General features: G+C 39.2%; 5 protein-coding genes and 2 non-coding genes across 7 annotated transcripts; 1 reads left to right on the top strand and 6 right to left on the bottom strand.

Annotated features, from left to right (window-relative positions):
* Positions 1–1054: 1054 nt before the first annotated feature.
* On the top strand, positions 1055–2153 carry LOC101301645 (deoxyuridine 5'-triphosphate nucleotidohydrolase-like). Its single transcript, XM_004291836.1, has 3 exons — positions 1055–1429; positions 1513–1604; positions 1693–2153. Exons 1-3 carry the CDS (start codon positions 1068–1070, stop codon positions 1935–1937), a joined length of 699 nt encoding a protein of 232 aa, XP_004291884.1. The 5' UTR covers positions 1055–1067; the 3' UTR covers positions 1938–2153.
* A 243-nt stretch (positions 2154–2396) lies between these two features.
* On the bottom strand, positions 2397–7292 carry LOC101301360 (glucose-6-phosphate isomerase, cytosolic-like). Its single transcript, XM_004291835.1, has 23 exons — positions 7200–7292; positions 7039–7115; positions 6810–6891; positions 6669–6716; positions 6397–6552; positions 6224–6320; positions 6080–6122; positions 5846–5913; positions 5651–5735; positions 5300–5348; positions 5104–5176; positions 4970–5030; positions 4752–4818; positions 4509–4565; positions 4371–4424; positions 4171–4299; positions 3880–3943; positions 3710–3783; positions 3346–3399; positions 3204–3272; positions 3022–3111; positions 2740–2847; positions 2397–2625 (listed from the first exon to the last, which is right to left on the bottom strand). The coding sequence occupies exons 1-23, from the start codon at positions 7248–7250 to the stop codon at positions 2575–2577; spliced, it is 1707 nt and encodes a 568-aa protein (XP_004291883.1). The 5' UTR covers positions 7251–7292; the 3' UTR covers positions 2397–2574.
* Positions 7293–7913: 621 nt separating this feature from the next.
* TRNAE-UUC lies at positions 7914–7985 on the bottom strand. The gene has a single exon. It is a non-coding gene; the product is annotated as a tRNA-Glu (tRNA).
* A 2573-nt stretch (positions 7986–10558) lies between these two features.
* Positions 10559–12224, bottom strand: LOC101307965. Its single transcript, XM_004293164.1, has 6 exons — positions 12036–12224; positions 11863–11915; positions 11557–11666; positions 11076–11243; positions 10773–10997; positions 10559–10665 (listed from the first exon to the last, which is right to left on the bottom strand). The coding sequence occupies exons 1-6, from the start codon at positions 12222–12224 to the stop codon at positions 10559–10561; spliced, it is 852 nt and encodes a 283-aa protein (XP_004293212.1).
* A 574-nt stretch (positions 12225–12798) lies between these two features.
* On the bottom strand, positions 12799–14655 carry LOC101307669 (glucan endo-1,3-beta-glucosidase 7-like). Its single transcript, XM_004293163.1, has 5 exons — positions 14578–14655; positions 13809–14473; positions 13400–13726; positions 12932–13283; positions 12799–12854 (listed from the first exon to the last, which is right to left on the bottom strand). The coding sequence occupies exons 1-5, from the start codon at positions 14636–14638 to the stop codon at positions 12799–12801; spliced, it is 1461 nt and encodes a 486-aa protein (XP_004293211.1). The 5' UTR covers positions 14639–14655.
* Positions 14656–16270: 1615 nt separating this feature from the next.
* Positions 16271–16344, bottom strand: TRNAT-AGU. The gene has a single exon. It is a non-coding gene; the product is annotated as a tRNA-Thr (tRNA).
* Positions 16345–16385: 41 nt separating this feature from the next.
* On the bottom strand, positions 16386–18611 carry LOC101301072. Its single transcript, XM_004291834.1, has 3 exons — positions 17584–18611; positions 17371–17467; positions 16386–17166 (listed from the first exon to the last, which is right to left on the bottom strand). The coding sequence occupies exons 1-3, from the start codon at positions 18592–18594 to the stop codon at positions 16535–16537; spliced, it is 1740 nt and encodes a 579-aa protein (XP_004291882.1). The 5' UTR covers positions 18595–18611; the 3' UTR covers positions 16386–16534.
* Between the last annotated feature and the right edge of the window lie 1027 nt (positions 18612–19638).

The following is a 19638-nucleotide window of genomic DNA, read 5'->3' as shown; positions in this document are numbered from 1 at the left end:
CGGCGCATGTTAGCGTGTGCAACGATTTGTTTGTCTTTTACCCTTCACCGTGGTTTTGTTGTTCGATGAGGATTTTTACTGTTCAGTGAGTTTGGTAATTTGCTTTTATGGGTAAAGATTTCATCCGCACGCTTGTTGATTGTGACGTGGATTACACGTCTAGGATCAATTCCCCAAGCGTCTTACGTTATAAATTTTCTTAATAATACTAAAATAAAACACTTCTTTTGTACCGTATTTATGACGTGAATATTATGTATCGTGTATTCTAGTAACGCAGAGATTTACTAGTATTAGACTAATGTTATTTGGATTAGTGGAATGAAGAATATGACATAAGTGGGAATGCATATTATATGGTTTCTTAAAATCGGAATAGAAATAAAAATTTAGTCGTAGGCATTTGAATTTCCGTTAAAGATGTTATTATTTTTCTTTTCAAGTTCAATACATACAATTATATTTTTCTTCTGGTCAAAAAAACATAAGCAACTTTACTAACTAAGAGGAAGAACACAAGAATTAGGATAGTTATATGTTAACATTTATGCCATGTTGAATTTGGTTTTGCTCTCAAGTGTTGCAGAGTGTAGACCTCATCTCATTTTCGAACTGTGGGTCTGAAAAGATGGGCTCACCAGTCATCACGGTCCATGATTTTTGTACTCAGAAATGATGGTCTCCCATGTCCTCATATGCCGGCCGATCAAACGGAGTAATGGGACGGCGTTTTTCTCTTTTGAGGAGATTTTTCCATGTCTACCTCGTTTCTGATTTAGGGGAAAATTTTTATTTCTTATTTGATGTATTGGTCTGAGCTTTAGCAGTTGCTAGGCTCCCTTGGACTTGGCCCTTAATGAAGATTTCCATTATCCAAAAAAAAAAATCTCATTTTTGTTTCTGTTCCTACCTTCCAAAATCCTATTGGGCTGAAATTGATTGCGTACATGAATGGGCCTCCAGCATCCAGGTTAAGCCGCCTACACGGGCCCAACTACATCTAAAGACCCAAAAACTCATTAAACCTTATGGAGAAGTGGGCAGAGAAAGGTGGGGGGACGCCATTAATGGCGAAGGTCATGATCAGAAAGATGGCGGGAACTCTGAACGGCATGGCGGGAATATATGGCGCCAAAATCCCTACAACATCGTCCCTCGCGCTCACCTCTCTATTTAAACCACCCCAATCTCCGCACCTCACTCTAAAACCCCTTCACTCCAAACACCCAAATCATCGCCGCAATTTTCTCAAAATGGCCGAGCAGCAAAACGGGAGCCACGAAGTCAAGGAGCCAGCTCCTAAGATCGCCAAGCTCCACCAGAACGGTGACGTTTCTGAGACGAATTACTTCCGGGTGAAGAAGCTCTCTGAAAAGGCCATTTTGCCCTCGCGGGGTTCTCCTCTCTCTGCTGGTTATGACCTCTCCAGGTAAAGCCTCAATTTCTCAAGTCATTGTTGTTTCAGCAAAAGAAATCGTTCCAATCTGATTAGGGTTTTTCTGGGTTTTGTAGCGCAACGGAGACGAAGATACCAGCAAGAGGAAAGGCCTTGGTCCCAACTGATCTGAGCATTGCAGTTCCTAAGGGGACCTATGCCCGAGTTGGTAAAACCCTAACCCTAATCCCCAATTTTGTCGATTAATTTCCAATCAATTAGGTTTGAAAGTTGTGTTGACTTTGTTCTGTTTGCAGCGCCGAGATCAGGGCTGGCATTGAAGCACTCCATTGATGTGGGAGCGGGAGTGATTGATGCCGATTACAGAGGCCCGGTTGGGGTGATTCTGTTCAACCATTCCGATGTTGATTTTGAGGTCAAGGTTGGTGACAGGATTGCTCAGCTGATAATTGAGAAGATCATTACCCCTGATGTTATGGAGGTTGAGGATTTGGACTGCACTGTCAGAGGTGAAGGAGGGTTTGGTTCTACTGGCGTTTAGGCCTCTCTGGTTGTGGTTTAGAAAGCGGGGACTTTTGGGAATTGAAGCTAGTTTTTTTGGACATTTGGGGAACAAACTAGCTGGGTAGGTTTTGGTTTTTAGTTCTAGGTGACTGGTATGCTCTTGTAATGCAGATATTATCAATGGGAGATGATTAACTGGCAATCTGGATTTCATGGCTTTTTTAAGTTTATGCAATTTTATGGAATGGGAAAACTAATATATCAATCTGTTGATCTGTTGAGTTTCCTAAATTGCAATGATACAAAACCCAAATCTTTGCAGTTTAGTATATACAGCTCTTGGTTTAAACTAGAGGACAATAATCTTGCTATCTGATTCACCTTGGATTGTCATATACTGCATGTTGACTCTTGGTATCCCAGAAACTGCAACATGAGATTTAGAATAACTAGCATTGCCAAAAGGATATTACTAGCATCATATAGGGCAAGAAACTAACCATTTGGTGGTGTAAACCACACATTTCATTTATGATATAGTGTAATTGTTTCACTTTGGGCAGCATAATCAGTCAACAGTTATTACAGCTCAAAAATGTCAAGTTTACATTAGCAAACATTATTTGTTCTGCCGAAGACACTTGGGGAAAAATTGCCAGCAGAAGTGACCGCAATTATATCCGGGGTAGAAGTGTGGGTAGCTCAGCAGGGATATCTGAACTTGCCTGCAGGTAAAAAGTAATTGGTGTCACAACCGTTGAGCCTTCAAACTGGTAAACAGTAAACAAATTGAGAAACTTGTGTCCAGATGACTACGATAAAAGGAATCATTTCCATACCTCCAGGTACTTTGTCATCAGTGTCTTGGTACTGAAATTAAAGCCCTCAACCGATTTTCCTTCTGTACGAGATGCATGGAGTTGCTTTCTGACTTGAGTCGCCAATGACTGGTTTCACAAACACGAAATGCATATGGGTAATATGAGGTGCAAAGGAGGAATGCAAAGTTTAAATTGAAGAGGATAACATATGATATGAAAGTCATTGCAATAAGCAAACATATGTTCATCCATGAAAGCAAGTTGGTCTAGTAGGAGATCGACTTGAAAATATTCTTGTACCTTCCCCAATTCTACTCCCCACTGGTCAAAAGAGTTGATGCCCCATACAAAACCTTCCACTGCAATTCTGTGTTCATAGATTGCCAACAACTGGTACAAGCAGGACATCAATATTAGAATACAAGGATCGTTCAAACATTTAGGTATAACAAATGGTAGAAAGATGGAGAATAAATTCCAACCTGCCCAATATTGTAAGCATTCAGTAATGGAAGTAGAAGACTGAGAGAAGGCCGGTTACCAGTAAAAGTCTGCAGCAGATGTCACATAATTAGCATGACTCGTTGACCTGTAAGCCAATACCAAACCAGGAAGAAACTCTACCTTATGAGGGATAAGATGCGGTGCAACATTCTCCTTTTGCAACTGTTCTGGGGTCTACCAATAACCAACTTTTGGTTAGACAGTATCATTGTGGATATATTGTACTCATAAACAATCAAAATTTAGTAATATGTCTTCTCCAATTAGAGACTGCCAATGCTAAAAGCCTAAAATGCTTAGCTTTTCTTGGTGTCACTACTTCCTAAAATGCAAACTCAAATTTCTCAACAGAAAGGAATCAAAGGGTATACAATGTTGCCATTATAAAAGATAAGCCTATATTCTACTGTATGGTGTCTGGGTCAGATGAGAAATGAATAAGTTTAACAAATACATCCCTCAAGGGAGCAAGGATAAAGAGTACCTTCCCATATGCAAGGGCATCTGGCTGTGCAAAAAAGTTAGACATGAGCTCATCATGGTTACTCACCAGTTCACCTGCAGAAAACTTGCGTAAAATTATTTACTGCTATACAAATTTTGAGCATGCAACTGAATTCTTAAATTTGTTCCGAATAGTGTTGGACTATGTACCTTTCAGGTAAACAGGTTGCTGACTCTTCACAATACCAATAAAATCACAAGGAATAATGCGACCCTGAAGTTTAGGAAGAAAAGGTGTTAATGTTCACACTAAAGCGCAATATAAACCGAGTACTACAACACAATAGGTAACGAAGTTTAAAATGTGTTCAGTTCTCCTTCACATACGACCACAAACCTGGTGGTTTAATGTACATAAGGATGCAGAACAATTTCTGATAGCTAAATATATCAATCAATTTTCACATTACAACGAAAAATATGGCGTAATGTCTAGATCACCTGGTGAATTAGTTGGTAAAAGCTGTGCTGACCATTAGTTCCGGGTTCACCAAAATCAATTTCACCAGCCTCAAACGGAAGTAGTACACCATCGATGGATACACCCTTGCCATTACTTTCCATGCTAACCTAAAGTGAAGTGAAAAGTGAATATGAAAATGTGAGAATATGAGTGTGGGAGAAGCGCTACTGTAACTTGCCTGTTGAATGTGCGGAGCAAGCTTCTCCAATGCTTGGGAGTAAGGTAAGATAGCCTGAGGAGAAACAGTAACAAGTAAGAAAATAAACTCATTCCTGCTTACTAGAATGAAATCTGTACCCGAAAAATCAGTACTCACCCTTGCAGGGTATCCCAGAAATGAAACATTCCATACACTCAACAGACCCAAAAGAACCTGAATCAGAAATGAACTGTTATATACATCAATCTCATACAGACTTAATATTTATCCCACAGATTTTTTTATAACCAACAGTTTTACAGGTACTTTCCACTACACTATCACCCTTGCCATTTCCAGTACGAAATGTAAGACAATCTCTAAAAGCAAATGATTTTATATATAGTTTCAGGCACTTACAGGTATATTTTTCTCCAATGGTGCTGAGTGGAAATGTTGATCAATGCTCGAAGCTCCCTTTAAGAATCTTAAAATACGATACAGAACATCAGTATTCAATGATCATCTCATCAAGTAATAAAATAGGAGCTCTTTTACTTCAGACAATTTACATAAAAGAATATATACATCACAAAGTAGAGACTGAAATATAGTTGAGACAACCATGAAGCACGTACTTCTCAACGAGTGAAAATCCATATTGAAGAGACAAGGGTAGCACTCCAACAGCGCTGCAAACTGCAATCAGCAAATCAAAACATAAATCTAACATCAAGCTACTCCAAATATTCACATAAGGAAAACAACTTACCACTGTAACGACCACCAACCCAGTCCCAAAATGCGAAAGCATTCTTAGGGTCAATCCCAAACTTCCCTACAAGCTGAAACAAAAACATTTACAAAAAATTACATCAAGATGGCTAGACCTTGGAGCGTAGTTGAGAGTAGAGATCCTGCCAAATACTTGATCAACTAAATAAAAGAGCAGAAAGACAAATTTATACCGTAAGATTAGTGCTAACTGCTACCATATGCTTTGCCACTGCATCAGGTCTGACAAAAAATATCTAGGTTAGCTACTAAGACATACTAAATACCTAATGTTGAATACTTGCAAGTGAAGTCCATGGTAATGAAAATTTCATCACGAGTTTCAAACCATTTGAAGATAATGATATTATGCTATTTTTAACATGAAAAGTCTACTCACTCAAAAGCTAGTTCAATATACTTTTAAATATCCCAACAAAATTAACACGAGTCCATATGTGATCATTACATATTAAACCAGACCACAATGTCAAACAACTGTTAGACCCATGAACTTGAAGAATTTATGGTAAAAATACACTAACCCAAGAGATGATGAAATCCATTCCCTAAGGGTACGAGCATTCAACATAGTTTCGGCTGTTGTAAAGGTCTTTGAAACTACCACAACTGCAGATTTCAACAGAAATATGAACAGTAAGAAATCCACATAAATTTTAACTCACTACATCACTACAAAAGCCATTACTTAGTGATCCAAATAACTTATGAGTACCTACCAAGGGTAGTTTCTGGGTTTAACCCAGCAATACTTCTAGCAACATCAATAGGATCAACATTTGCAAGACTGCATCAAGAAGAAGATATATTATTGATTGACAAATTCGATCAACAAACTGGTATCAACTTCTCTGTGCTGAAATAACAAATTACCGTGGCATCTTATCAGCTTTTTAATTAATTGATATTTGGAGAAAATGTTATTATTTTAAAAGAAAAGCATAAATACTTACAAATGCAGCTGCCGTCCTCTTGCTGCTTCCATAGCCTCTGGATCTGTAGGATTTCACCAGGAAACAATGAACACGAGCTAAAATTTTGTTCCAAAGCAAGCTTTATCTCATGAGGAAAACCAACAATGCAGAGAATAAGTTAACCTGTTTGAAGAGCTGTATGCACAAACAGAGGACCTAAGAAACTGCCGCCAATACCAACAGCAACAACATCCTTCAGTGGTTTTCCAGTGGCTCCAACCTAACAGCAAGACCAATTTCTCCAAAATTCAAGCAATCTATATCCTTAACATGTAAAAGAAGATTGTGTAACATACCCAAGATCCACTCCGAATTGTTTCAGAGAACTTCTGGATCTTGTCCAGAACTTCCCAAACATCTGGGACTACATTTTTCCCATCACTCTGTATAACTGCATCCCTTTGAGCACGAAGAGCTACATGAAGCACGGATCTATTTTCTGTGCTGTTTATCTGAAGGCAACACCAGAAATAAAAAGATAGTAAGAGATCCCCATGGCAAATCAGCAACTTTACATTCCACATTTGTTCAAATAATAATTGACCAAGGAAAATTGATTTGAACATACATGCTCTCCGGCAAACATTCGGTTGATCTTATCTTTGAGACCAGCAGCCTGCAATTTAGCAAAGACAACGCTGGTTAGGATACAATATCTTCATCTCTCCCCGTCCTCATGAAGGACAAGTAATCTATTTAACAAACCCACCTCTGCCAATTTGATCAGCTTCCCCATGGTATCAAGGGTTACACGTTGCCGGGAGTAATCCAACAGCATCCCATCAAATTCACTATTAGAATATAAACATTTTCAAGTCAAGTACACAAAGATAATATGGTATACCGCAAAATTCATGACAAATGCTTCATGTTTAAAACAAAACAACGACAACAAGAACAAATCCTAGCCTTAAAAGAGTTAAAAGAGAGAACCATACACCATCATTGCCTGGCACCGGTTAACATCATTCATCAAATCACGCAAATGGGTCTTGTTGATGTCCTGAACATGGCCCTACACAACAAAATCACCTCGCATTTAGTACAAACACTATCTCCTCTCACACCACACAGTGCGAAATGTACGGTGTCGATTTACCTTCAAATCCTTCCAAGGCTCAGTATCAGAGATCAAACCAGATGAAGCCATTTGACACGCAGAAGAAAATCACTTCAAAACCAAAATTTACTGCACTTAAAAAACGTGTTATTCCGTATCACATAACACTCAACAGTTAAATTCAAAGAAAAAATTACGAGAACTACGGGAACTTTAACCATGGAAGCTCATCACAGAACACTATATAAAAACCGAAGCGAGTAACCGAGCTCCGGCGAGTTCAACTAACTGGCGGATCATCTACACTGATATATCTACCTATTCCTATCGTCTCTCCGTGAACCAAAACCACCGGAACCAGTTCAAAAATCCACGACGGTTTCCAGTGGCGGCGAATCACCAAAGATGGCAACAGCAGGTCGTACTCAACATTTGACCGAAATTTCAGTAAGGAGACGAGAGAAACGTTGAATTTAATCAATTAATAACTAAATAAATAATAAAAGAGAGAGGAAGAGCATACCTGAGAGAGTCTGAGAAAGTGAGAGGTGTGCTTGGTGAAGAAGAAGATGGATAGATATAGAGATGGGACGAATCGGAAAGAGGTGGTGTTTTGGAAGAGAGATTCGAGAGAAGCTTCGACCTCCAAGTGTCACGCAGCCCAATTTGTCGTCACGTGGAGAGTGTGTGCTTTTCAGGCCGTTTGTACACGTGGGGAGAGGGAAAAAGAAAAATGAGGGAAAAACTAAAAAGTTCCGTTGCCGGGAATCGAACCCGGGTCTCCTGGGTGAAAGCCAGATATCCTAACCGCTGGACGACAACGGAAAGATGTTGGTAGTTTTACTCCATAAAAGATAAAATAGTCTAGTATACAGCCACCTTCAGAGACATTTATTTCATTCTGTTTTTTTTTTTCGACAGCATATTATTTCCTTTTGTTGTTCGTGAATGGACGTGGCTATACGTTTCAAATATATTAATTTGGTAGTATTATTGGCCCAATTCATAATTTTAGACCTCAAAAAGGAAAGACTATATATAGAAGGAAGTAATTCATGACAATTAATGTGATTAAGAGTAATTTCCAGCAAAATAATTTGATTAGATGTACGTATTAAAGTAAAAAAAAACAAAAACACAGAAAATTAGTTGGCATTCCATAAATATTATACAATCGGTAACAAATTATATTAAATGTGTTCTTATCATGTATAGTTGTCGATGAATACGTGATGAGTTTCCGAGAATATACATCTTTGACTTCTTTTTTTTAAGAATGTGTAAAACTCTTTGATTATGACGACACTTTCTTAGATACTTCTAGTGATAAATCGTAGCTCGTTAGATATTCTATAAAATGCTCACATTTAACCTTGGCTAAACTCAGAAATTCATAATCTCTCATTTTCTTTTACAATCTCTATTTTTGTCTTTCTCAAGTTCTTACCAAAGAAGGTCGTATTCTCTATCACACTCGTTATGGAGGATTTAAGTTTTATGTGGACAACTTATGAAGAGGTGCGTCATTCCTCATATATTTCTATGGTTATGCTATTAGATCAAAGCTTCATCGATATGTTTATTCCTACTTCAATCTAATGTTTTATGAGGATTTGCATTTTGTAGTAGTATCTTTCATTCGATTCTATATATTTTCTTGCATCGATCATATGCATTTATACTCTTCCAAATCTGAATGCAAGTGTTTGGTTGATCGATAGATCCCCCATTTATAACCAATCCAGCCATCACCAATACATATATTGTTTATGGAGATTATTGTTTTACTCATTTTTTAATCGATTATTTACTGATTTACATGTACAGAGCATAGATGACTTGAAGCAGAAGATTTTGAGCACCAACCTTGAACTAGAATCAGTGAAGAGTTTAGCAATTGAGAGTCAACAAAATGCGGACATGATACGCAATCTTTTACATGTTGCATATAAAGAAAGAGATGAAGCCAAAAATGAGTTGCAGAAAGTCTTAAACAAGATAAACCCTAATCCTACAGCTTCAGTTGAACAGTTTCCTAAAGGTGTCCAACCTGAGAGCCCTATATCTATTTTCATACCCCCAAAAGCAAAGTCAAACAACCTCTTTGAAGCATGCATTAATCCTCATTCAAATGACTCTTCTCTTGTTGATTCCTTACTTGATGCAGTTTCTTCACCAGACTTATTGAATATCAACAATTCTAAGCATATGAGCTTTTTGAACCCGTCTTTGACAAAAGAACTTACCGGGGCTACTATGAGTATTCCCACTGGTGTAGGTTTGGATGCAAAATTTGATTATGATCATTATATTGCAAAAGATAAGAGTCTACCTAAAAAAGGGAAGTTGTTGCAGGCAGTAATGGATGCCGGTCCATTGCTTAAGACACTTCTTGCCACCACTCCTCCTTTGCCACAATGGCGGAATCCTCCTACTACGCAGCCCCTAAACCTATCGCTATCACTCCAAGGTTGTAAAGAAATTCTTGGAAGTGTTAAGGAGAAACCAGTGGCAATGACAAGTTCTTCTAACTTTCTTAATTCAAAATCCTATCATGGATTTTCTCAAACATGTTCGGATGCTATTTTGGATTTCAACAATGTTCCTTCTATGATCTCATGCAAAAGTTCAAGACCGCTGAATTCAAGTTCATATCACCAACAAATCCCTGCTGCCAAGCGATGTAGGCTTCAATGAATTTTGGTGTAAAAACTAAGGATTTCCTTGTTGGTGTAAATTTACATGAGATACTTTTATTTTTGGTTATCTTTTTGTACTCTTTTTTCGAATTCAATAATATCAGCATCAAATTTTCTTTGATTTTAGTCGTTCAACATAGTTCATATTCCTATAGAACAATTGTATTCAAGATTGGAAGTACAAAACTACAAATAAATAAAAAATACCACCAGGATAAACAAAAGAGGACCGGGAGCTACCTTCCGAACACTGAAATCAGTCCAGTTTGAAATTGTGACTACGTACATGTAGGTAGGAAGTTAAATTATAATTACAAGAGAAGGATAAAATATAACTGATATAAGTATATATACATGAATATACAAGTTGGATTAAATGGTAAAACTTTAAAGGGATATCTCTTGTAAACAAACAGCATAAAAGAGGTACTACCAGTTTGTGGCTGTGTATAGTTTGGGGGGATGAGGCTTCTCTTCAGGATTGATCCGCTCTTGTTAATTTCTGCTTCATAACAGTACTGATGATCCAGCTGCTTTCAAGCCTGTAAACTTCTTCTTCTGCGAAACTTTGTTTGAACAACTGTTGTTGCAATTCAAAACATTAATCAAGCGTTCATTGCATTACATAATCAATTTGAAGGACACAAAAATCCACGGAATAAGAAATGAAATATTATCACCATAGTCAGAATGGCATCCTCATTGTTTTGGCGTTTCGAAGTGGGGAATCCTTTCTGGTGGAACAATTGGTGGTTCCATTGTAGTTAACAGTTGGGGTATTGACATACCTCCGGAAATAACAATTTCTGCAGCACATTAAAACCAAAAAGCTCATGCCAACTTTTCATCTTCAATCATCTAATTAATATATCCAATAAACAACAAAAATCGTGTACAAAAGAATTTGTAATACCAATTCCTTCTCGAACTGACAGATTGAGCCTCAGAACATCTTTGGGACTGATTAGAACAATGTCACCAAGGTAAAGGTGGTTGGTAGGTATATAAACACAGCAGAGTTCTTCGCCTATACTCCTTCGATTAAGCATAACTGTATTAGTAATAAATCCCAATACATACTCTCCGATTCTTGGATGCCTTATGATAACCAATTCCTTAAATGCCTTAGAGGTCTGATCTGCAAAAGTGATGTCAAATGGGTCTAAGTTTCTGAATTCAGAAGCTCAAACAATGATGTATGGTTAGTTACATATACCTGGTGATATTGCTGTACTAATTTGCTTTGAGGCACTATATATATAGCTTATAAGCGGCATTTTCTTAATAAACCACTCCCATAAGGTTAGAACTGAAGTTCCTAACCATGATTGCATGAAAACACCAATTAAGAAGATGAAGATGAGAGAGGTGGCAAATCCAAGACCTGCAGATTGAAATCAGTCGCAATGAAAGATGATAAGAGTAAATTTTCCTTGCACCAGTCCAAAACAAAGCAACAGTACGTCTAGTCGTTGCTATTAGTTACGGCATACATGTTTTTTGCAAAGAAAAAGATTATGGCCTTGAGAAATATCAATCTAACATTCTTGTTTTGAGACAGAATCCTACTAAAGACCCCAACTGTTGGTAGTGTTTGATTTTTTCTGAGATTTCATTACTAGCTTTCAAGTCTTAGCCATACTATTTCATGTCCAACTGACTCAAACAAATGAAATTACACAAGTAATTTCACTTACCAAAAACATTGATTCCTAGATGATTATAAATGGGGGAGAAGAAACCATCCACGAAACGGATGAAAATCCACGTCACGTAGAATGTAATAGCTATTGGAAGAAGAATGACACTGCAAAAATATTCAAAGAAAAGCATCAAACTTATGAGGAAAACTTCTGTGCTATGTACTGTTTATGCATGTCAAGAGATTGTGAAGATAAACATGTAATACCAGATATTTTAGCACTAGAAATGTATCTTTAAGAAAAATGCCATAAAGAGAATGACATTGTTACGTTAAGAAAATAGAAGAGATGAGAAGTTACCATCCTGTCATAAACTTCTTGGAAGCCCAGCTCTGAATGACTTTTGAAAATGCCTGACAAAGCAAGCAGAAAATTCATGCAACTTTCAACAAACACATCATTCATACCTTAACAACAAAATCTTCTATCTAATAAAATTTTCTTTGGAATATGTGAATGTTTAGGGGAGAAACCTCGCGGCCGGAGGTATGATGGTTATGAGATGATGTTGATGTGGTGGAGGTAGCTGGAGATTTTGGAGAGGAGGTGGAGGATATGGGAGGTGCATTTTCGGGGGTCGAAACCGGAATAAGGAGCTCTAGATCCCTCTCCCTCTCTCGAATCAGAAGCTCAAGATCTCTCTCTCTTTCTCTGTTCGCCATTGTGTTTCCCTTCTTGTTGCTTTTGGGGTGTTGGGGTCTCTCTGCCTCTGTGTCTCTTACAGTTCGTGAGGAATACTCGGACCAATATTAACTGAAAATCAAATTTAACCAATCACACTAGGACATAGTGCCTTCCTCTTCACACGCTATCGTTTGGGATTCCTATGTCAATCGTCTGTCAAAGTGTACGTGTTTTTGAACATCCATTTTCAGTTACTAGCACATTAATGATTAACGTGTTAATTCTACACAATAATTGCCATATTAATATGAAATAGACCAGCATAACGTCAATATGAAATTGCTTGGGAAACCATAGCTCTCTCATAAACCATATATTCAAAAAAAAAATTACACAAAACAATTCTTAGAAAACTGCTAGGATCAGAAAGCAAAGGTTTCTAATTTCAGCTAAACGTATAAACCAATCATAAGTTACACAAAACACACCCTGAAGGATTCAGGATATCCTAGTTTTTTTTCTACATAATTCTCACTTTTCCCAAGTTCCTTCAGCTTTGGCTTTCAGAGATTGTGACATTTATTTAGTGACATAGGCCCATCTATCTCTATATCAGCAGGTACTCCCACTTGGGTAACTCCCACTTGGGTAGTTGCAGCTATCATAGCCTATACGAAACAAAAGAGTATAAGCACACAAATGCATGCTTGAGGTGAAATGAACTTTATTCTGGTGAAAGCCTTACTCGGATTGTTCGAGGACAGTGTGGCAGTTTGCGAAAAATCGCAATTCTGAGCATCATGACCGGCGGTTTGATAGAGGATGTTCATGGCATAAGCAGCGTGGGAAGCCACATTGTTTGGTTCAAAACAAGCACCGCCCGGTTGAATTGGACTACAATCAAAACCATGTCCACAAACATAGTCTATGTTAGCCTGCAACTGTGTCTCCGACGCTCCTTTCTTAGGCAAACACCACACTCCTTTGTTTGGTTTCGGCGCAGCAGATGGGTTCGCCGGCGTTTTGGGCCCTGTAGAGGGTGTCTTAGGTGTGGTGGGCACCGTTGGCGTGGCGGGCATGGTCGGCGTGGTGGGGGTCTACAATAATAACAACGACGACAATAGTGATCGAACAGGTTCAGAATTTGAACAATGTAGACTAAAATTAATGTGCACATCAAATAATAGATACGTTCATGATGATGAACTCTCACCTGGCTAGCACTCTTGGCGAGGCCAACATCATAAGTCATGGTAAGGTCAGGTTTGAAAAGGCCGAAAGCTCTCTCCGAACCAGGGCCAGGTTTCAAGTTCTCATCATATAGCGCAAAGAAGTAAGTGTCCACTGACTTCCCCGGCATCAATGGAGTCCCAACCATTGATCGAAGATGCGCAATCAGGTTACCGTTATAGGCCTTGGCATTTTGGACACTCGGACCGACCTCATTGTCGTCTCCCTTGTACGGCCAGCCAGTCTCCGCGACCACAATTTCCACATCACCGTGCCCCATGGAGTTCAATGCAGATTTTATTGCATCCACCTAAACAAAGGAGTTAGTTAACAATTGGTTCAATTTTGTTTCAGACTGCATAACATAACGGTCGTGAATACCGGTTTCTCACCTGTGCATCGAACATGTTCATGTACTTAATGTTTGTGTTGGAGTCGAACCGGCCCTCGTTGGGTTGGAAGAGACAGAAGGCCAGTGTCTCGGGTCGGGGGTCATCCCGGTACGCGAAATACGGGTACGGGTTGATCGCAAAAGGCGAACCGGTGGCGCTACAGAACCCAAGCAACGCCTTCATGACGTCACCAAAACCGGGATCAAAGCTACCGGAAGACGGCGGCTCAGATTGCTTAAGCACTGACATGGCATGGACGGTCGAGACTTTAATTTTCCCGCCCAAAGATACGGAGTTGAGGGCGTTTTGGACATTTTGCATGGCCGGAACTAGCTGAGTAAGTAAGCCATGGTCGCCGGAGGTCAGGACCTCGTTGCCGACCGTTATGAGGATGATGTTGCTTGCCGGGTAGAAGGGAACAACGTTGGTGCTGACCCAGTTGATGGCGTAGTTGGGGTCGGATGCCAGGGCCGGAACGTCGCCGTTTGCTGCTCCGATGACGATTCCGATGCCGGTGTTGGCTAAGGCTTTGATGATGGCAGGGTCGGATCCGTAGAGCCGGACCTTTTGGATTGTAGTGGACTGGAGTAGCTTCGCGGTGGACGACGGCGGCGGGAGGTTGTCGGCGACTTGGCCGTAGTTTACTCCGATGAAGGATTGGCAATCTGCATCAAAGAAACAGAGCATGTTCTTGAATCATTTCATTTGCATTAAAGAAATCAGAAATGTATCTTTATCTTCAATGATAGACCAAGAATTTCAAACGTACTTGCAACATTGAAAGCCATAACGAAGAAGGCTACAATACGAAGAAGGATGATGATCGCCATGGTTGCTCTGTGCAGAGTGGTCTGATTGTTGAAGTGATGAAGCGCGCAAGAAATAGATGACGACTTGGGGCAAAACCGTAAAGTGATCTTTCGGTGGGGTGGGCTTCAACTTTACTAAAGTAAATTGCTTATCGAGTTAAGTGCACTACTAATCTGCTCTGCCTGTTGAACTGGAATCTCTCCAAGTTTTTCAGGCGTATGTAGGACGTGTAACGTATCGTATGTTTCTGTAGTTCTGTTTCATGGAAATGATTTTTACTTTTTTGGTTTCCGGGTGTAAAAAGAAAGGCTGGGTGGTTCTGATTTTGAAAAGGTGAGAAGTTGGGAGACAAATATATAATTGTGAGAGTGATAAAATTGCAGAAAGATGGCTTTTCTTCTTGCATGTTCTTCAAATCGTATCGCCAAAAATGGCGTAAAAATATAGCCTTTCATTGCGACCGTTGTGGACTCGTGTTTAATGATTTCACGTGTGAAGATCCGAGGGATGAAAACACTCATTGAATTACAATTCAATCCGGACCTGATTTTGTGAGATTTAATCAAAAGTTTTTGTAGACATGGCACACTATATACAAATTTGCCGATCACTTTTATTTGCTCACTAAAGTGCTCACCCTTTTAGTCTATTGACACATGTTCATTTTATTATCAAGAATAAAGTTAAACCATTTGAAGAGACATGTGTCAATAGACTAAGATGGTGGATACTTTAATGAGTAAATAAATGTGGTCGGCAAATTTGTATCATATGACACTATGACAGTGCAAACATACGTTGTAATTTAGTTATCTATATAGAAGCGAACTATGCATATGATATGTTTAGTCATTCACATGATATGTTTAAATATACGGTTGTATGCTAAACACTTTTCGAAACATAATTGGTAAGACGAAGCAAATAGTATAGCGGCTCATTATACGAATTTGCTAGCGGTTTTCATGAATTGTTTCAAACCTTCAAAATTGTGGGATTTCTGTTCAACTCCCCTACCCCTTTTAGTTAGTTAAAAAGAAAGGAAAAGAAATCAAACAAACACACATTTGAGTACATGTTTTTACTTCCTTACTAAGGAACACTCTCTCCTTTTAAGAACACGCCCACATTTCCAGCTTCAAACAACTTTGAGCAGTATGGAAAGCAAGGCATTGTTGATTAAAGCACAATGTGGACGAAAAGCTTGTATATATTAGTAGAATATTGATATGCTTACTTCAGGAACAAACGCACAAAGGCAAACCAACTTTGGGAAGTTGAGTATAATTGGTGACGAAGTAACCTTTGAATAATTACCAGAGACTAATCAGAAAATTCATGACTAAACACATTCAAACTAAAGCTTTTGTACCTACCAGTACCTAGTGAAGATATAGGTCTCTCTGCATAAGTCTAAAATCAACATGCTGTAATGAACTACTCCTGATGTTATTGATCATTACCATCTGATATAACTGATGCCTCTTGTGGAAGCATAGTTTATTCTAAAAGAGAAAGAACAGAAGAAGAATAATTTAACATTCAGCTTGAATGATTCAAAGGGAATCTGATCCATCCACAGAGAGACACGATATGGGCTGATTTGGTTGTTTTTGCATAAAGAAGCAAAAAAAACAAAAAAAGCAAAATATTGCTCTCGTTGAGAGTCGAACTCAAGACCTCCCGCTTACTAAACGGGTGCTCTAACCAACTGAGCTACGAGAGCTTTCGATTTGGAGTTGCTAAAAGAACTTACAAACCCAATTCTTCAATAACAAAAATCATTGTACATGAACCAGAATTCTTTCCAAATCCCTACTGCTTTTAACAGTTATCAATGTATCTGTTACAAAACCATATACACCAAATGCATTGCTGCTGCTCGTTTGCAGTAAATCCCATTAACAAAGATTGTCTCACATATGAAGCAGGTCTCTGGTAAGCTCATCAATAAGTCCACTCACCACAAGCTTCTCCAAATCCGTAACAACTTCATCCACTTCAACAAACCCAAACACATTCACATCCCAACCCAAATCCCACATACAATTCAAGTCAGCCTCCCTATTATTCACATCAAACTCAAGCATTCTAGGCACATACTCCTCAGCCTCACATTCCACTTTCCCATTCTTACCATACAGTCTCAGCTTCTCAATGTCTCTACTCAACTCCTTAACCAGCTCATCTAGATTCCTCACCTCAACAAAGCTTATTGACACCTTCACAAAACAGGGATGCACACCCAGCTCTTGCCTCTTCCCTTTTCTTTTCATTATTTCGTAGCTGCAGTCCAATGTGAGCTTTGTGTCTTGGGGCTGAGTGGTGCAGTTGCCTTCATGATTAGCGTCGAGAATATCGATAGGGATTTCGAGTCTGAAGAGCGCCTCTGCTGTGTTGAGGAACAGTTGGCTCTGGATCACTATCTGCTTCAGATGGGTTTCGCTTTCTGTAAGTGGCTCTTGTTTTCTCCTATTGAATGGCTTATGTTGCTTCAGTTGCACAGTGGGTGAAATGTCCAAGGTGTCTTCATGGGTTGATTGGGTTCCTGCAAGTTTGGTTATCATTAATTTATACTTTTATTGGTTCATAGGTAGAAATGTGGTAACTTTTGTTGATGAACTACATGGGTTGTGAGATAGGTATAGAAAAGTCTGTATCTTTACTATGGGGGGATTACTGTTCTTGAAAAAGAAAGGATCTTTGTTAATGTGAGATGGGAAATTGAATTGAAAGTAGAGGTTCTACTTACCATTAAGTGCATTTGGTGATGTAATGCACTCATTAGGTCCAAAGGTTGGCGCTTGATCTTTTTGTTCGTTAGGTACTACTGAGATTGAGTTTTGACACTGCATAACAATGAATGAAACTTTGAGTTAGTTCTCACCGAGTTTGAATGATGAACAAAATCTTGCTTAAACTCTGAAAGTTAGAACCGTTTAAGTTTTATGAAAGATGAACTTACAGTGTCATGTGGAACTAGAGTTTGTGGTTCATGGACGCTTCGGAATTCATCTTCATCATGACCATAGGAAGTAGGAGCCTCAGCTTCTTTCTGTAGGTTTTGTGCCAAATGTAGTGGTTGAGTGCTTTCTGTTGGTTTGCTGGATTTGACAATGCGCGGCTCTTCTTGTTTCAACCTGCTGGCTCTACCCTTTTCTGCTCCATTGTGGCCACCGACTTTATCATGGGTTCTATGTGTCACTTGCTCCAAAATGGATTGCTTTGGTGGCCTTGTCAACTTATTCAGCGTTCCATTTCTTCTGGTCACTACTTCATCCATTCGTCGAGGAATTTCACTTTTATCCACTCTTCTAGTTTTTGCCTTCTGTAAGGGTGCTACATGATGAACAGCTTTCTCCTTCATAGCTGGTGGAATTCCTAAATTTTCTTGATCCGAGTCCTTTTGAGGAAAATCATTCATATGGATGTTCAATTCAGCAGAAGTTTTTCTTCTCACCAGATTCTCATGGTAAGTGCCATTTGTAACTCTTTCTGTCATACTGGTTCTATTTATCCTGGCTTGGCTTGTGTGAGGCTGCTTTGCTACCTTGTTGAATGTACTATTGGATATCATTTCTGTACCTTGTTGTTTTCTTACCTGCAACTTTTGTTCCCCAGACCTTGTATTATCCTGCTTTCTTTCTCTTTCACGATTATCCTTGCTGCTGTTGTGTTTGAGTTGGGCACTTTGCTGCTTATCTGTCTTGATGATTGTTGTGTTTCCTGATCTTGTCACAGGTTTCATTCCCATCATGTCTTTCGACAGTTGTTTTCCATCATGAATAACCATCTCAAGGCCGACATTGTTGGCAGGCAGGACTTTTTCCGCTTGCACAAGAAAAACAGTATTTTTCTGCATCAACGGGTTCTTATTGCCTTCTACCATTTTCTGTCTACTTGTGGATACCAGATTCTCGCCATCTTTGGTCTTAACACCCGCAATCCTACTGCTTTGCTGCATTGTGTGCCCCATTGCAGTTCCCCTTTCTTTCATTGTCTTGGGAATGTTGTCTTTCTGTGTGATAGTTGATTTCACATTTTCATTTTTGGGAAGCTCATCCAGGCCCATCAGCTTTGCAATAACATTTGGAATCCTATCCTTTTCTGGTTTAGACACTTTCTGGTCTGACAATTTTGATGGGGTTTTGACATCAGGAATATAACTGCCTGAATGCCTACGAGAAACTGAGGTTGCCATCTCTCTCCCTTGTCTCTCATCCTTACTACCTCCTGTGGGGTAAGTCAGAGCTGCCATCTTAGGCTTGAGGGGCATCCTTCCTACTTCTTGGATTTTATGAGCATGTCTTTTTGATTTGTCGAAGGAAAACCTTGGCAGACCCAGTTGCTTTTGCTCTTCTATTTTGTCTTCATTGTCTTCATCTTCGTCTAGCAATGTGATCCGGCTTTTCCTTTGGGAGCTGGTCATATATTCTGAAGCTTCCTGCAGGTTCACAAGCATTCTCAAGGACTCTTCCAAATCCATGGCCCCTTTAAACAGTTCCTTCCCGATTTCTATTGAAAACTTATCGACATTAACACCATTAGAGCAAGCTCTAAGAATCTGGTTTATTTTCTGTGCCCCTCTTGATATATCTTCTATATGGATACTTGAGAGGTTAGGGAACTGACTACTTGAACCCCAGTACATGTTCACATTTCCCTTTCTTTCCCTTTTGTTGAAGTTCATGGATCCCTTTCCAATTTGATTTAGAAACCCCATCACTGAACTTTTGCTTGATGAACTTGTTCTGGTAAGTTTTGTGGGTCCATTCTCAAGTGCAAAAGCCAAGGCCATGGACAGGTCTACTATTTGTCCTGAGCTTCCGCCTCTCCTGTAAGCAACCATCTGGTTTGAAGCTTCTTGATGAATAGGTGTTCTACTACTTCCAGTTGACCTGCTCTGGGGGTTCCCAGTTCTGGAACTAGTCTACAAGAGTTGGAAAAAAAAGTAGTTGGAGAGTAAACAAAGTTCATTGTTTCTGCTTTAATGAATAATCAGATTACAGAAATTTCAGGT

Source organism: Fragaria vesca, linkage group LG2 (genome assembly GCF_000184155.1).
Source record: "Fragaria vesca subsp. vesca linkage group LG2, FraVesHawaii_1.0, whole genome shotgun sequence".
NCBI classification, from domain to species: Eukaryota; Viridiplantae; Streptophyta; class Magnoliopsida; order Rosales; family Rosaceae; genus Fragaria; species Fragaria vesca.
This window is presented reverse-complemented; position numbering and strand designations above follow the sequence as displayed.

Excerpts from the sequence above, each read along its gene's own strand:
- LOC101301072 (XM_004291834.1), bottom strand. The coding sequence starts at position 18,594 with ATGGGGCACACAATGCAGCAAAGCAGTAGGATTGCGGGTGTTAAGACC. Across the intron at positions 17,468-17,583 it reads CTCTAGTTCCACATGACACT|TGTCAAAACTCAATCTCAGT; the intron begins GTAAGTTCATCT and ends ATTGTTATGCAG. Across the intron at positions 17,167-17,370 it reads ATCACCAAATGCACTTAATG|GAACCCAATCAACCCATGAA; the intron begins GTAAGTAGAACC and ends CCAAACTTGCAG.
- LOC101307965 (XM_004293164.1), bottom strand. The coding sequence starts at position 12,224 with ATGGCGAACAGAGAAAGAGAGAGAGATCTTGAGCTTCTGATTCGAGAG. Across the intron at positions 11,667-11,862 it reads AAGAAGTTTATGACAGGATG|TGTCATTCTTCTTCCAATAG; the intron begins GTAACTTCTCAT and ends ATATTTTTGCAG. Across the intron at positions 10,666-10,772 it reads GTCAGTTCGAGAAGGAATTG|AAATTGTTATTTCCGGAGGT; the intron begins GTATTACAAATT and ends AATGTGCTGCAG.
- LOC101301360 (XM_004291835.1), bottom strand. The coding sequence starts at position 7,250 with ATGGCTTCATCTGGTTTGATCTCTGATACTGAGCCTTGGAAGGATTTG. Across the intron at positions 6,717-6,809 it reads AGCTGATCAAATTGGCAGAG|GCTGCTGGTCTCAAAGATAA; the intron begins GTGGGTTTGTTA and ends GCTAAATTGCAG. Across the intron at positions 3,784-3,879 it reads GCAACCTGTTTACCTGAAAG|GTGAACTGGTGAGTAACCAT; the intron begins GTACATAGTCCA and ends AGTTTTCTGCAG.
- LOC101301645 (XM_004291836.1), top strand. The coding sequence starts at position 1,068 with ATGGCGAAGGTCATGATCAGAAAGATGGCGGGAACTCTGAACGGCATG. Across the intron at positions 1,430-1,512 it reads GCTGGTTATGACCTCTCCAG|CGCAACGGAGACGAAGATAC; the intron begins GTAAAGCCTCAA and ends TGGGTTTTGTAG. Across the intron at positions 1,605-1,692 it reads GGGGACCTATGCCCGAGTTG|CGCCGAGATCAGGGCTGGCA; the intron begins GTAAAACCCTAA and ends TTCTGTTTGCAG.
- LOC101307669 (XM_004293163.1), bottom strand. The coding sequence starts at position 14,638 with ATGGCGATCATCATCCTTCTTCGTATTGTAGCCTTCTTCGTTATGGCT. Across the intron at positions 14,474-14,577 it reads TATGGCTTTCAATGTTGCAA|ATTGCCAATCCTTCATCGGA; the intron begins GTACGTTTGAAA and ends TCTTTGATGCAG. Across the intron at positions 13,284-13,399 it reads TCGCCAAGAGTGCTAGCCAG|ACCCCCACCACGCCGACCAT; the intron begins GTGAGAGTTCAT and ends TTATTATTGTAG.